The 14,382-nt window shown below is 31.8% G+C and overlaps 1 protein-coding gene across 4 annotated transcripts in view; it reads left to right on the forward strand.

Moving 5' to 3' along the window:
* Nucleotide 1: 1 nt before the first annotated feature.
* Nucleotides 2-14,382, forward strand: part of LOC106068079 (WASH complex subunit 2C-like) — a 48,389-nt gene continuing 34,008 nt past the window's right edge. For all 4 annotated transcript variants that reach the window (XM_056015851.1, XM_056015849.1, XM_056015852.1 and 1 more), the window contains exons 1-17: nt 2-103; nt 2,396-2,515; nt 2,695-2,787; nt 3,338-3,409; nt 3,503-3,568; nt 4,110-4,283; nt 4,932-5,022; nt 5,370-5,416; nt 5,887-5,973; nt 7,081-7,197; nt 7,381-7,492; nt 7,950-8,051; nt 8,372-8,487; nt 9,238-9,355; nt 9,723-9,809; nt 12,806-12,973; nt 14,054-14,280. In XM_056015851.1, coding sequence (XP_055871826.1) covers nt 44-103; nt 2,396-2,515; nt 2,695-2,787; nt 3,338-3,409; nt 3,503-3,568; nt 4,110-4,283; nt 4,932-5,022; nt 5,370-5,416; nt 5,887-5,973; nt 7,081-7,197; nt 7,381-7,492; nt 7,950-8,051; nt 8,372-8,487; nt 9,238-9,355; nt 9,723-9,809; nt 12,806-12,973; nt 14,054-14,280 — 1,857 coding nt within the window. In that variant the 5' untranslated portion in view covers nt 2-43. The remainder of the gene's footprint in view (nt 104-2,395; nt 2,516-2,694; nt 2,788-3,337; nt 3,410-3,502; nt 3,569-4,109; nt 4,284-4,931; nt 5,023-5,369; nt 5,417-5,886; nt 5,974-7,080; nt 7,198-7,380; nt 7,493-7,949; nt 8,052-8,371; nt 8,488-9,237; nt 9,356-9,722; nt 9,810-12,805; nt 12,974-14,053; nt 14,281-14,382) is intronic.

The following is a 14,382-nucleotide window of genomic DNA, read 5'->3' on the forward strand; positions in this document are numbered from 1 at the left end:
AGGAAGTAACTGTGTTTGATCACATGACTTGCATCTAATAAAGATGGCGGCCTCCGCACCTCCCACTGGACTATCCAGTGAAGAAAGTGGCATTTTATCTCCAGTAAAAACATATTTGTTTTTAATTTACTAAAAGAAAAATATCTTAGAATTTTAGATCTATATATTGACATAAAAAATCATTTCTTAATGTAACATTAAAGTGTATATATATATATTAAATATATAGATCTATGACTATGTAAATTGATAAAATAATAAAAATTGTAAACAAAACTCTTAGTCTTAGTTTAAACTGATTATCATTATGATATTTAAAATTATTTAATAATTTATTTTATTAGTAAATTTAAAATTACTACTCGATCTAGATCTTGATCTAAATATTATTTACTGGTAAAACTAAACACTAACAGTGATATTAAAATAATTAAATTATTATAAGTTATCAAATTATTAATATATTATCAGTGAGTATATAATAAAAACTGTTTGCAATCGACCTCTTACTTGTATTTTTTTATTCTGTATTCTGTAACTACAGTCTTAGTGTCTAACCAGTTCACTAGACTCTAGTTCTAGAAACTTAGTCACTTACTAGATTCTAGATCTAGTAACTAGTTAGAGACTTAGTCTTAGTGACACTTAGTTGGTGTTAAATTTAGTGTTTCTATTACTATTAATTATAATAAATATAATTGTTGATGAATGAGACCACACAGGACAGTCTCATGACACTGTCACAGTGACACTGACATTTCATTATGATCATATATTATATGATAGTCACAGTGTCAGTCAGTGGCACAGACACCATGACACTAGGTTAGCTAAGCTAGATCTGCTCATCTAGAGTTAGACTAGATCAAAATCACCAGTCCAGAAAATAGTCCAGATCTATCTAGCTGACTAGGTCAGTAGGTGACAGAGTAGTTAGTCTGGGCCTCTGACTAAAGTCAAAAGTGTTTTAAAGTTTTAGTGTCTAGAGACCTAGCTAGAAATCTAGACTATAAACAATATACACTACTACGTCTACAGTAGAGCTAGATATCTAGACTATAGATAAAGAGTATTAATATTCACTATGTCTACAGTACTCTCTATAGGCTATAGCACAGTACAAATAACTGTAACTATACACTACTAGTAATTAATAGATCTAGATCTACTAGTCTGTAGGTGTAGTGACAGTAGTCATCACTAGTCGCTAGCCTAACTAATAATGTAGTGAATAGTACAAAAGTAGTAGTACTGTCACTAGATATCTAGATTTTATATAGATCTAGTAATCTATTATATAGATTTAGACTAGATCTATATCTCTAGAAATACTATTATATTACTAGTCAACCAGCGCCGTGGCATACATACATGGCATACTCGCCATCCATAGCGAGCTGTGATAACGTGTTCCCCCCCCCCCTTGTTTTTTCCGTGGAATGACTATCCGCAGAAATAAGAAAGTAATTTTTCCTTTACTTTTTGCTTCTCATCCAGACTCTTAAGGGAAGAAGATAATTATATATATTATATAGATAATGGTTTTTACTGCTTTATGTTAAGAAAATCATCAATTAAAGGGTTAAAAAAAAACAAAAAAAAAAACTGTGTTCTGACAATTGTAAAAATTGTAAAATGTAGTAAAGATATCCCCCACCCCCCAAATTTAAACCAGGAATGAAGTTATTTATGATTTCCAGCTGTCCAATCTTGACACAGTTTACTTATTAAATTAAGCTTTATCAGGTATCAGACTAGGCTCACAAATATACTTAGTAAAACTCTGATGCATTTAAATTAATCATGTTTTATATAGCTCGTCCATCTTGGTTTCAATAATGACCTCTTTCAGCATTCTGAGGCTGATGACTTTGAACTGTGGTTTTGTGCCTCCTCATGTAGCTGGTGAGAACTATATGATCCCAAAATGTTCTTCTGCAGACTTGATAATTATTCCAGCTGGAGCTTGTGTCAGTAGCCTTGATTTTTTTCTGTGGTGCTTTTCTTCTGCCTGCCAGATAGACCCCTAGCTTTGTACTTGTGGTAATACCTCATCTATTCCACACATTTATAAACAGTCTACCATAGGATGTAATGACCTTGGTGATTCGCAAGTTGATTTCATTATCAATTATCAATGTTTCCTTTTCGGGAGAGTGTAATGCCAAAGTAGGTAAATCTTTCCACTGTGTTTATTTCCTGTTTCTTTTTATACTTGGATCCAAGTAGGCTTTCCCTGGAGCTGGCACATATACTTCATATGTAATGCTAACCAACAAATTTTGCTAGTAGTAATGTAAGTAGTAGTATTGCTGAAAGTTATTAGCACAGAATAATTATTTTTACTAGTTTTAAAATATTTACTTTTAATTTCATATTATTTTGATTCTTCAAGATGATGGCTACCACTACTACAGAAGTAGCACACAATGGTCCCAGAGTCTGGGAAAGAGCTTGGACGACCCAAGAGATGAGAAAAGAAGCAGGCAATTGGTCTTTAGCTGCAGATGCTGGTGTATGTGCTGTTGTACTTTCTTAATAATTGAAAAAAAAAATGTATTTTGAGCTTTAAGCGTATCAAATTTAGTAATTATTTTTATTTTTAATGACTCAGCATGCAAACTAGTTTACACTTTTTGCAATTCACTGTCGATTAAAGTAAACTTATTCTATAATAATGTTTCTTTTCTTCAGTTGCTGCAATATTTGCAACAGTTCTCCCAACACATTATATCCCGTACACATGAAATAGGAAAAGATGTTGATGATCTGGTGCATGAAGCAAAGGTAAATGTCTCAGTTACTTCTTCACATTGTAACATTAAGGAACTGAAATACTTTGAATGCAATACACAAAATCCTGAAATAAAGTTTAATTCACATTTGAGAAGTTATTTGCCATGTAGTTTTATGTAACAATCACTGTTAGTCTAATGGAACGATATATTTTTAATTATTTTTTTTGGTAACATGTTTTGTATAATTTTAATATTTCATGTAGTTATAATGTTTAGTTACTGCAAATAACTTTGATCCTATAATTCTGTACTATTTATTAAACATCTTCCTAGAAGAATAAGTTTATCATTTACTAAATAAAGTTGTGATAAATTTATCTTTTTATTCATTAAGATAGTTTGTGTTTGATAATAGTAATAATATATTATATATCTTTATTATCCTTGATAAAATTTGTCCTATAATTATGCATTCTGTTGTTTTTTTCTGAGTACTCTCAAGTCATTAAGTTTAGTTAGTGCATGTTTATTTTGTCTGTGTTACTGTTTATTATATAGCTTCCTATTTTTAATATAATATTTTTAAAACATTTTCCCAGTTAACAGGTGTTCGAGTCAACAATGTTATCAATGATTTCATTATGCTGGCCAACACTCAGTTTGTGGAGAATGTAAGCATCCCATTTTAAATACACGTCTGCTCATTTGTATTCAGTTGTTGTGTGTTTTGAGCATTCATCATTTTTCTAATCCTTTCATTCCAGCGTGTGTTTGATGAAGATGTTAGTCAGGATACAAGCAAAGAAGAAGAGAAAAAAACTGAAAAACAGGTGTAATATTTTTGTGTATTCATATCAAGAATAAAGTAAAACAAGTCTAGTGAATGTGAATAGAATGAAACAATTATAAACAGCTGAATTTAACATCTAAAATATTTTTTTTTTGTTGCTTTTTTAAATTATAGCGATTTTGAGCAAACATTTAAAATATATACTTGAAATATTCCACATTCTAATTAAAAAAGAAAAATAAAAAATTTTCTTTCCTTATATTTGTACATCTTGTTAGAAAATAATAAAACTGCTTCTGTTCTGTATTGTGGGTTCTCATCACATTTCATTTGTAAAATTTGAAAGAATGAATTAGTCAAATAATTATTAGAATATCATCTCTACTAGTGTAATAAGAGTTTAATTAAACACTATTACAGTAGGGTCAATAACAATTCAAATGTTGTTCAACACTATTACAGTAGGGTCAATAACAATTCAAATGTTGTTCAACACTATTACAGTAGGGTCAATAACAATTCAAATGTTGTTCAACACTATTACAGTAGGGTCAATAACAATTCAAATGTTGTTCAATTAGGAGAAAAGCAGAGAGCAAAGAGAAGCAGAACTCATTCCTAGAGTGTCCAATGCTTTGAAACTTGGCATCGATGTGATAGACTGTGCCTTTGAGAAGTTGGACACCAAAGTTGTGGACTCTGACTCTGAAGAAGAGGAAAACAACGGCCATGCTGATCCTATCCTAGAAGCAAAAGTAAAATATTGGCTTTTTGTCTTATAATTAATGAGATATTGAACTATCTAGTTGTGTAACTAGACAAATATTGGGGTCTAGAATGAATATTTATATCAAGTAAAACAAATAAAAATTAATTTTAGCAACTTCTGAAGGGGAGAGCATTATGGGAATGTGGTTGATTTTATATAATATTGTTTATACCAGTAATATAAATCATTCAATATTTTAAATGCTTGTAATGAAATTATAAGTATTCTTTAAAAAAAATTTTTTTTAACTTATTTCATCTAAACAATTCCTTTTTCATATAATATAATATAATAATAAATATAGTAGACTAGTGCCAAAAGCTCCAATTGTAAATAGCCAATTATTAGGGAATATTTTCAGACCAGCTAGTTAGTTGACTTCAATATTATTTGTGTGATATATACTGAAAAGTTATTTGTTCTGTTGGCATTTTTTTTATTGACATTAAATGTATTCAAAGTCAGAAAGTTATCATTTTTCAGTTTAGAAGAAAGTTATTTGATCTAGTAAGTTTCAGTAACAATCAGTCTTTATTGCAAGTAACAACATTTTCTTTTTTTTTAAATCCTGGAAATGCACACCCTTGCCTTCAATACACATAAGGGTTCACATTTTTTTTTTGTCTCCAATTAGGATCCTTATGCGAATAGATTGCTACCCTATTTAATTGGCACACCTCAGTTTATGGAAGATGACAATGTTGGCCTCACAGATGACATGTCAGGTAAGTGTTGGCTCATTTTGAAAACAAAGTTGTGTACTGGTTCCAGTTTGCCTCTGGGTCATTTTCCTGGGGCTTTTTGAGCTCAGCCTCAAGCATGGCTCCAGCTTGTCCTGTACATTCACCAACTTTTCAACATTTAACTTCCTTGTCCAAATGTAGCCTTTTTTCTTAGGAGCTTTGATGGAGATGTTGAACTTGGCATGTGTCCTTATAATCTAATAGAGGCTATAACTGCTAAGATTTTCCCACCTATATATTACATTATTCAATTAAATTAGCCATCCTGTTGGTTAGTTTTTTTAATATTATTAATTCCAGATTTTTAACTGTTCCATTTTTTTTTTAAGATGAAGGGGAAGAGGAAGAGGTGTCAGAGAGTGAATCAGAGCCAAGTGTAAGTAATTAAGTTTTTGATGTGATCATAGAGTCTACTCAATATTAGTAGGCATTGATATACTAGAAACTTCAAATAATGTCTATACATATCTATTGTTTTCATATAAACCATTACTCAAAGACAGATCACAAGCTACATTTGATTTTTATCTCCCACTTTGTTAGTAACTTTAATTCACATTTCCAACACATTCCAGAAATTTCGACTTTATGTTTTTCCCAACACTCCAAATGATAATTTTTTTTGTATTATCTGTATCTTTCTACACTTTCTGAATGAGAATACCTCTTTGTTATCTGGCATTTATATAAGATAGAGAAATAAAATAATACCAATATGTATTAAGCCTAGATTAGAAAATGCTAAAGTATGATTATTCAATTGTTTCTTTGTTATTTGCTCATAGTGTGTCTCAAAACTCAATTAACCTAACTCTTTATTTGATTGATAATTTTTTTTGTGTTTAGCTTTCTTCCTCTATAGAATCTGATGATGAAGAAGAAATAAAAGCCACTCCCAAAACCAAACAAGTTCATTCTTCATCCAGCTCAGAGGTAACATATAAAATACTGTTATAGTAAACTCATTTAGGGACTTGTTCAAAAGTCGAGATGCAACTTGGAATTAAAATTTTTGTATTATATATATATATATATATATATATATATATATATATATATATATATATTATATATAAAAACACTCATGCAATCTTTAATTAATAATCAGTTTGCGGTGCACCAGCATGTAGATAATGTAAATTTAAAATGAAAATACTTATTAACGACATTACTATGTAGCAAAACCTTTTAACTAACATTTTCTTTTGTCTAGAGAAATAAGAAAATCATTAATAGTACAGGGATTTCAGAAGTATTTTGCTAATGTAAATGAAAGATTGGGATAAAGACTTTTGTATAAAAATTTAAAAAAAAAAAATCATGAAATTGTAATTCTTTGGTTACAAATTCTTACAAATTAATTCTATAATTTAAAACAGCTTAAATCCCACTAGATCTCTTTATAGATCATAAACCTTGGAACATTACAGATATCTACAGATATTTTTCTTTCAGTGATTTTATTTGAATCTAAAATGGTATAAACAAAGGTAACATTTAGTAATGAGTTGAACAGTTATGAAATCATGCATTATGTTAGATTTGGGACTTTTTTTATTCTGATTGAAAAATATATTCCTAACTGGTTATGTTTCTTTTTAAGAATCTTGTTTAACATTGTTTTTGAGAGGAAATATTCTAATGGGGATGCAACTAGTTACTCTGTACAACAGTTTTTAAGTAAACTGAGCTGAGCTGGTTTAAAACATGACTCACTGTCTAAAGTCATCTTTCATGGTACAGTAGATGGAGCACAAAGTAAAGGTCATCCAAAGAGAAGTTGGCTGGCTAATGTAAAAGAATAGACCGACCTCTATTTTGATATCCTGCTAAGAAAAGCTGATGACCGTGAAAAGTGGAAAGATTAGGTTACGCTCTCACAGCACCCCATGACAAAAGTCAAGGGACAGATGAGATGAGTTCTAAATGGAAACTTCATCCCAGCTTTTTTTTTTTTTTTTTTGTGCGTGTTTGTTTTTACTTCCCTTATACTCCACACTCTCTCTCTTTGTATACTTTAATTTTAAAACTTTTATTTAGGAGAGTGATAGTGAAAGTGATGAGGAATTGTTTGGCCAGAAAACTGAAAAAGACAATGATGTCAGCACTTCAGAATCAGAAGAAGAAAATGAGACAGAAACTATTGAAAAGTCAGTGGTAAGTACATTTTTTTTTAAATCCTTTTTTTGTACTTTAAAAAGTGTAACTTTAATTTTATATTGATTTTATTTGATTAAATATATTCCAAGAGATTTATTATATTAGATTCTTTGTTTATGTACTTTGCAATAAAGTTTGAATTATTTTCTGTGGCCTCTGCTTTTGTTTTTGTGTCTTCAGTTGCCTAAAGGACCAGGAGATTTTGCCTCAGAACTTGCAGCTAAGATTGGTGTCAACAAAACTCACAAAAAAGATGTTGATGCAGTTGCTGATGATTGGGGAGAAAACTCTGGTAAAGCATATTTTTTTTTAAAGAATTTTCTAAGACTGAATTTTTAGTTCCCCCCCCCCCTTTTGTTTTTTAGCTTTGTACTTGCTTGTAAAACAGTTTTTGTTGCATAGATTTTTAATTATTGTTTTTATTTTTTTAAAAGGTTGTACAGTAAGTCTTAAGACAATAAGATATTTGTTTTTTGTTTTTTTTTGTGGGGGGGGATTTTACATGGTTGATCTGCATTTTCTGGAGATACCATAAGGTTATACATCTTTAGCTCCAATCATCTTTGTGATCTGCATCATGAATGATGACTTGAGCATTGTCAATAGCTTTTTATTTTCATTTGATTCTTGATCAACTCTGATTAGTAATTCTGATAACCACCCTATCCTATCCTATCCCTTAGTCTTTTGGACCAAGCAAGATAACCATAGTTCATATAATATATATATTTTTTCCTTTTACTTTCTAGAACAAACTTCTAACACTCAAAGCAAAGAAAAAAATAAACCTACAGATGACAAGAAACATAAGCATGAGAAAGAGAAAAGGAATGCTTCTAAACACAATGAAGGTATTGAAACATTAAACAGCTAATTATGATAATTTATGTAACTAAAACATCTCAGCATTAATATAAATAAAGTCTTAAATATTTCAAATTGTAAAGGTCCAACTCTGGGTTTAATTGATTTATAAATGTTTATTACATTTGAATTCATCAATATGATAAAAAATTTAATTACATTTGTTTTCATTTAAAAATTCATTTAATTAACGTAACATGTTCTAAGAGTTTTAAACAAACTTGTACTGTATATATGCAAATATTAAACATTTCCACAAGATAAAATAATGTTGCTTTTTTTACCCAAATCCCATTATATTTTACAGATGATCTGTTTGGTGCAAGTGAAGGCCCGGAGGATGATTTTCTATTTGGTAAAAGTAGTGGCCTTTTCTCCAGCAGTAAAGGTTTATTTGATGATGATGATGACAAAGATGATGAGGTGAAATTTCCATTCTGCATACAATTATAACTGTCACATTTCATATAAAAGACTTAAGATGAGATCTCTTAGAAATCTAGGTCCATTGCAGCTTGCCTCCAACTGCTTGTCTGAATAGACTGTTCTGTCTGGGTTTTTTTTACATTTCTATTATCAATGGCTCCTATTTAAGACACTGTGTTAGAGGCAAGGCTAAAGGTCCAGCATACCAGAGAAACTTCCCCATAGTCCTGCTCCATACAACATCAGCCATTGTCCGCCATAACACAACATAATCAACGTCTAATCTTTCCTCTCTGAACCGGACAAAATGGAATGAGACGACTTATGTTCCCAGAATCTAAAAATGTGGAATTAGTGAAATATATGGAGTGTCACCAGAGAATGCTGACCATGTCCTTCAAAACCACATTCTTTATCAAGAGGCCCGAACAAGACACTGACCCCAAAACACTCATATAGAAAGAAAACTGTTTGAGTGCTCCCTGCTTTGGAACCAATGCGCAGTTTATCTCATATTTTGGTTTAGTCATCTGAATGCTCCAACATAATAAATAAGAACAAGGAAGAAAAAGAAGCCTGCCATAAAAAGGGCCCATTTAGGAATGGTTTGTGGGTAGTGACGTGTTCGTTGGGGCTTTTTTCATCTTTAAACTGAACCACGATTATTTCATTTACAAATGATTGTTGAAATTAAATGATTTTTTTGTACCTTAATCTTTATATTATGTTGTAAACAAAAATTTGTAGGGAGGATTGTTTGCTGACGTTCCCAAGAGTTCTTCAAAACCAAAGAAACAAACTTCAAAGGAAAAACCCACATCTGTGTTTGATGAAGAAGAAGAAGATGAAGTTAAAGAAGAAGAACGTAAGTTTAATTTTCAAGCAAGGTCCTGCAAATTATTTAAAATTAAAAAAGAATATTTGTTATATTTAATGATTGATAGAAAGATAAATATAATCAAAGGTAAAAATTTGGCATATCTCTGAAAGTTTTACATGGCTCATAGTGCAAGCTGTAGAAAAAGAAAAGAACACAAAAGTGTGAGGACATCAAGAGGTGTCTTACAAAAGTTTCTGAAGCAAACAAGATAATCATTAAGGTTGTTGGTCACCAAATATAAACTCCACTTTACGAAGATGGCAGATCTGTACAGTCTTTTTAAGGGTTATCACAAATGCATCTGCATTACTTATCCATATTTTTTCCAAGCTTGATAATTTTTTACTTTTAGAAACTGTTGTCCCTGACTCAAGACCAAGAACAAAAAGTGGAAAGGTATTACCAAAAGGAGCGGTATCTGTATTTGGAATACCAAAAGGTTAGCTAACCTTGACCTTTTTAGCGGCCCCCAAAAGGGAAAAAGACGCTATTAGCTTTGTGTGGCCTGTGTGTCCGTCTGTCCATCCCATTTAGATCTCAGAAACTAGAAGAGAAAATGAAAATCAGACATCATGATATTTTACAAAGTTCTGATGCAATGGCTACTTTTTCTTTTCTAAAAGCGAAAAATCTAATTTTTTAAATCAATATACAAGCAGTTTTTTACATAAGAATACACCATTTTTACAACTATTCACTATTAATAGTAACAAACACTGGAGGCTTTTTAGTAAGGGAGATGACTATGTACCATTTTTTTAATACATTTATGCAAATGGTTTTAGATTTTTGGTCAAAAAATATTTTTTAAACAATTGTATTGCTAAGTTATGTAAGTTCTGTCATACTAAATACTACATTTACAAAAAAAACATTAACTTTTTAAAATATTTTTTTTTAAAGCAAAAAAATCTATTTACTATGCAAATAAGTTGGACATAATTGTAATTTTAAAACAACAACTAATTAGTTTTTCATATTATCTGCACCAAGGAACACACAACAGATATAATTTATTTTTTTTACGGAAATTTTTTTTTTTGAGGCTTTGAATAAGAGACTGGCCCTTTACAAAACAATTAGATCAATTAGATATTCATTATAAGACTTAAAGACATCAGTTAGGCCAGGTTCACATCTAACTTTACATTCACTTTCACCTATCCCTTGGTCTGCTGGACCTTTAGGGCATCACACAGAATGTCATTCTTCTTTCTCCATTCTTCTCTGTCATTTGCCTTTGATAGAATTTCATTATATTTTTTCTGAAAATATTGATATCTGCCTTTTTACCTGCCTGGGTTGACCACTTCTGATAGAATTTAATACCAATATTCTTCTGAAAATATTGAAACCTGCCTTTTTTCCTGCCTGGGTTGACCACTTCTGATAGAATTTAATACCAATATTCTTCTGAAAATATTGAAACCTGCCTTTTTTCCTGCCTGGGTGGACCACTTCAGGGGCCCATTTTGAGTTTGTGTTTCCACACAAACTGTCTTTGTAACCTTGTTCATTGTGTTTTTGCTTTGTTAACACTGCAGTCTCTAACTGAGGACACCACTTTAGATAGTGCCATGCACAATTTTATTTTGTTTCATGTTCAGTCAGGTGTTGAAAGAACTAATTAAATACAACATGAGTTTAAAAGTGTTTAAATGTAATGAAACTGGTATGACTGAGTGAAAGTCAAACAAAGCAACAGCCTTGTCTTAATTAATTAGAAAAATCCATTGCAACTGGAGAGCTCTCTGACAGCCACAGAGCAGAAAGGGAAGCACTAGAACTAGCTGCTACCATGCTAGAAAATCATTCAAGTACCACACAGTCAGATTGTCTTTCTAACTGATGCTAAAACAACCCTCCAAAGCTTGAAAAGCTCTGTTTTCTTTTATATAAAACAACACAGGACAGCACTTACAAAACTCAACAACAGCATAAAAACTGTTATTCGATGGATACCAGCTCCTATAATAAGCTATCCCGACATGATCAACGTCTAATCTTTCGACTCAGCACCGGACACAACAGAATGAGACAACAAATGTACTGGAAGCTCAAAATTTGAACCAGTGAAATCTGCCTATGTGGAGTGTCACCAGAGAATGCTGACCATGTCCTCCAAAACTGTTCTATTTACCAAGAGGCCTGTACAAGACACTAGCCCCAAAACACCCCAATAGAAAGAAAACTATATGGAGAGCTCCCTGATTTGGAAACTACTGCGCAGTTCATCTCATATATTGGTCTAGTCATCTGAACGCTCCAACATAAAAATGAGAACGAAGAAGAAGAAGAATTAATTCTTTTTTTTTATAACCTAGTTTCAAATGGGTCTTATATTTACAAAATATAAAAATAGATAATGTTAGACACCTTATTTATATAGATTAGTTATTTAGCGACGCACCAAAGAAGATGCATATTGAACGGGACTAGTGACGTTTGGGATATGTTGGGTTAGAGACCGGAAAATCAGTTAGTGATAGAGTACTCCAGGGTAACCACGTGTTTAGTGACAGAGACTTCTACTGTGGCCTTTTACTAGAATAAATTATAAGTGAAGTTGTTCATCAGCGTTGACTACATCTCTTCACTAGTTAAAACCGATGTTTATTGTTTATCTGGCTTGTTGTTCAACTACACGGAATACACCCGAACAATTACACCCAAACGCTTGCAGAGTAATTGGTTGAAATTCAACAGTCATCCATAGTTGACCTCAAGACAGCCTGAACAAGCAACATCACAATAATAAAAAATTAATCAATTTTAAAGCATTTTCAATGCTATAATTATAGCTAGAAACCATTTGAATTCATCCTTGCACATAGCATTATGCATTTTATATTCATGTTGACTAGAGTAACAGTGTTGTTTGCTAGTAGAATGACCAGTAGATAATTAGGTTACAGTAGGCAGGGTATTACATTGAAAAATAATTCTCATGTAAAAAAAAAAGGCTAGAATATATTTTAAAAAATATTTATTGACAAAAATTAAAGGCCAGCTTTTAAAAAAAGTCAAGGGGAATGGTGGCTGGGTGGTAGAGCGCTTGGTTCCCAAACCAAAGGCTCTCATGTTCAAATCCCAGTGAAGACTGTGCTTTGAATTTTGGGGGCGCCCCTGAGTCAACTCAAATCTAAAAGGTATCTGACATAAGTTGATGTAGATGGTCATTGGCTGGCCACATGATACCTTCATTAACTGTGGGCCACAGAAACTGATGACCTTTACATCATCTTGCCCATAGATTGCAAGGTCTGAAATGGCTCACTCCTTTTTTTTGTTATTAAAAAAATCCTTCAGTTCCTACATTTCTTTTCCACAAGTGATCAAGTTGGATATTAAGCTTACAGGCAAAATATTCTTTTTCGAATTTTTAAAAAAATTATCCACAAACCCTTGTGTAACTGTCCTGTACAACTATCATAGAGCCATCCAAAACAGAAGTCTCCAATACACATGTGGTGAAAAAGCCCACACCACAACCTGCTGTGGCTGCAGCACCTAAGAAGTCTGGAGGTCTCTTTGATGATGAGGAAGAAGATGATGACCTATTTAATGCAGTGGCTACAAAGAAGACTGAACCAGATAAAAAAGGTAAGATAATGTACAGAAAATATTGATAGTATTTAAAGTTCTGGACAAACTAAGTTTGGTATAAGCATTGTTCATAGTTTTGAAAATGTCAGCAATTTATTTAAATATTCATCATCATCTGTCATCATTATCTGTCCCTTGACTTTCGTTAAGTGACAGCTTGCGTCACCAAGTTCCTACATTTTTCCTGGCCAGCAGCTGTTCTTAGCAGGGTATATATTATATACATATAACAATTTATGTAGTTGAAAATGAGTATAGTAATGTAAGTTGTAATGGTTTCAACTCTATTTTTTAGACAGGTTTTGTATTTTTTTTTTACAGTGATCTCAATAGTCTTCATTTATCCTGTCTTGTTTCCCTCAATTTTTTTTTATTGATATTTTTTTCTTATCCATTCTGTCAGTTGTCAGTTATTGTCAGATGGTGACACTCTTGATTACTTCTTTAAAAATGTTATTAAACTTTTAATTTCTAAATTTAGTAAGATATTACATCAGTCTATTAGATGAGGACATATTGTAATAAATTATGGAAGGCAACTCAACAATATACAGCTGTTAATTTAAATGGGGACATTACAAATACAAAATTACTATGTCTGCCTTAAGCACATCATCTTCATCAGCTCTAGACTAGGGCCGACTGTGTTATCTTCTTTCTAATGTCAACATTCTTCTTAGATTAGTCTCTAACATTGCACACCTTCTGCACTATCTTGGATGGTGATGTGCATGGCAAGGTTATAACAATATATATATTATATATATATATATATATTCTGTGATCTTACTTGAATTAATTACATTTCATCATAACATTTGTTGTGAAGTTCTTAACTACTAACTCCTTACCACATGAGTTACCCATTTGAGCTGAGTTTATTTGAACATGCTATTCATATATTACCAGCCAGAATAAAATTTGAAAAAAAAAATCTTTATCTTTCAGCTAGCTGATGTCACTTCAAGAGTATACTTCTACCTAAAACTAGCATGCCTATTTGTGACTAGCCTTTTGTTATTAATAAGAAAAAAGTTCAAAGTCTATAAAGTGATTCTCAATCTCTATATTTCACAGAAAAGTCATCCACTGCCAAAGCTGCTCCAGCAAACAAGAAAGTGGATTTGTTTGCTGATGATGAGGAGGAGGAGGACCTGTTTAGCACCATGGCAGCACCAGGGAGGAAGAAGACACACAGCACAGTTGGCCTGACAGTGGAAGGAAATGAGGAAGAACAAGCAATCAAGGCCAAGAAGCAGCAAGAAGCTGAGCAATTACGTAAACAAAGCACACCAGAAAAAAAGGTAGACATTTTTTTCCTTATCTGATGATTTGTTAATAGTTTATTACCATTTTTATTTGTTCATGCTTCAAAATGGTCAATCTCTTTCTATATAAATTAAGTA

Source organism: Biomphalaria glabrata, chromosome 17 (genome assembly GCF_947242115.1).
Source record: "Biomphalaria glabrata chromosome 17, xgBioGlab47.1, whole genome shotgun sequence".
Classification (NCBI taxonomy): domain Eukaryota; kingdom Metazoa; phylum Mollusca; class Gastropoda; family Planorbidae; genus Biomphalaria; species Biomphalaria glabrata.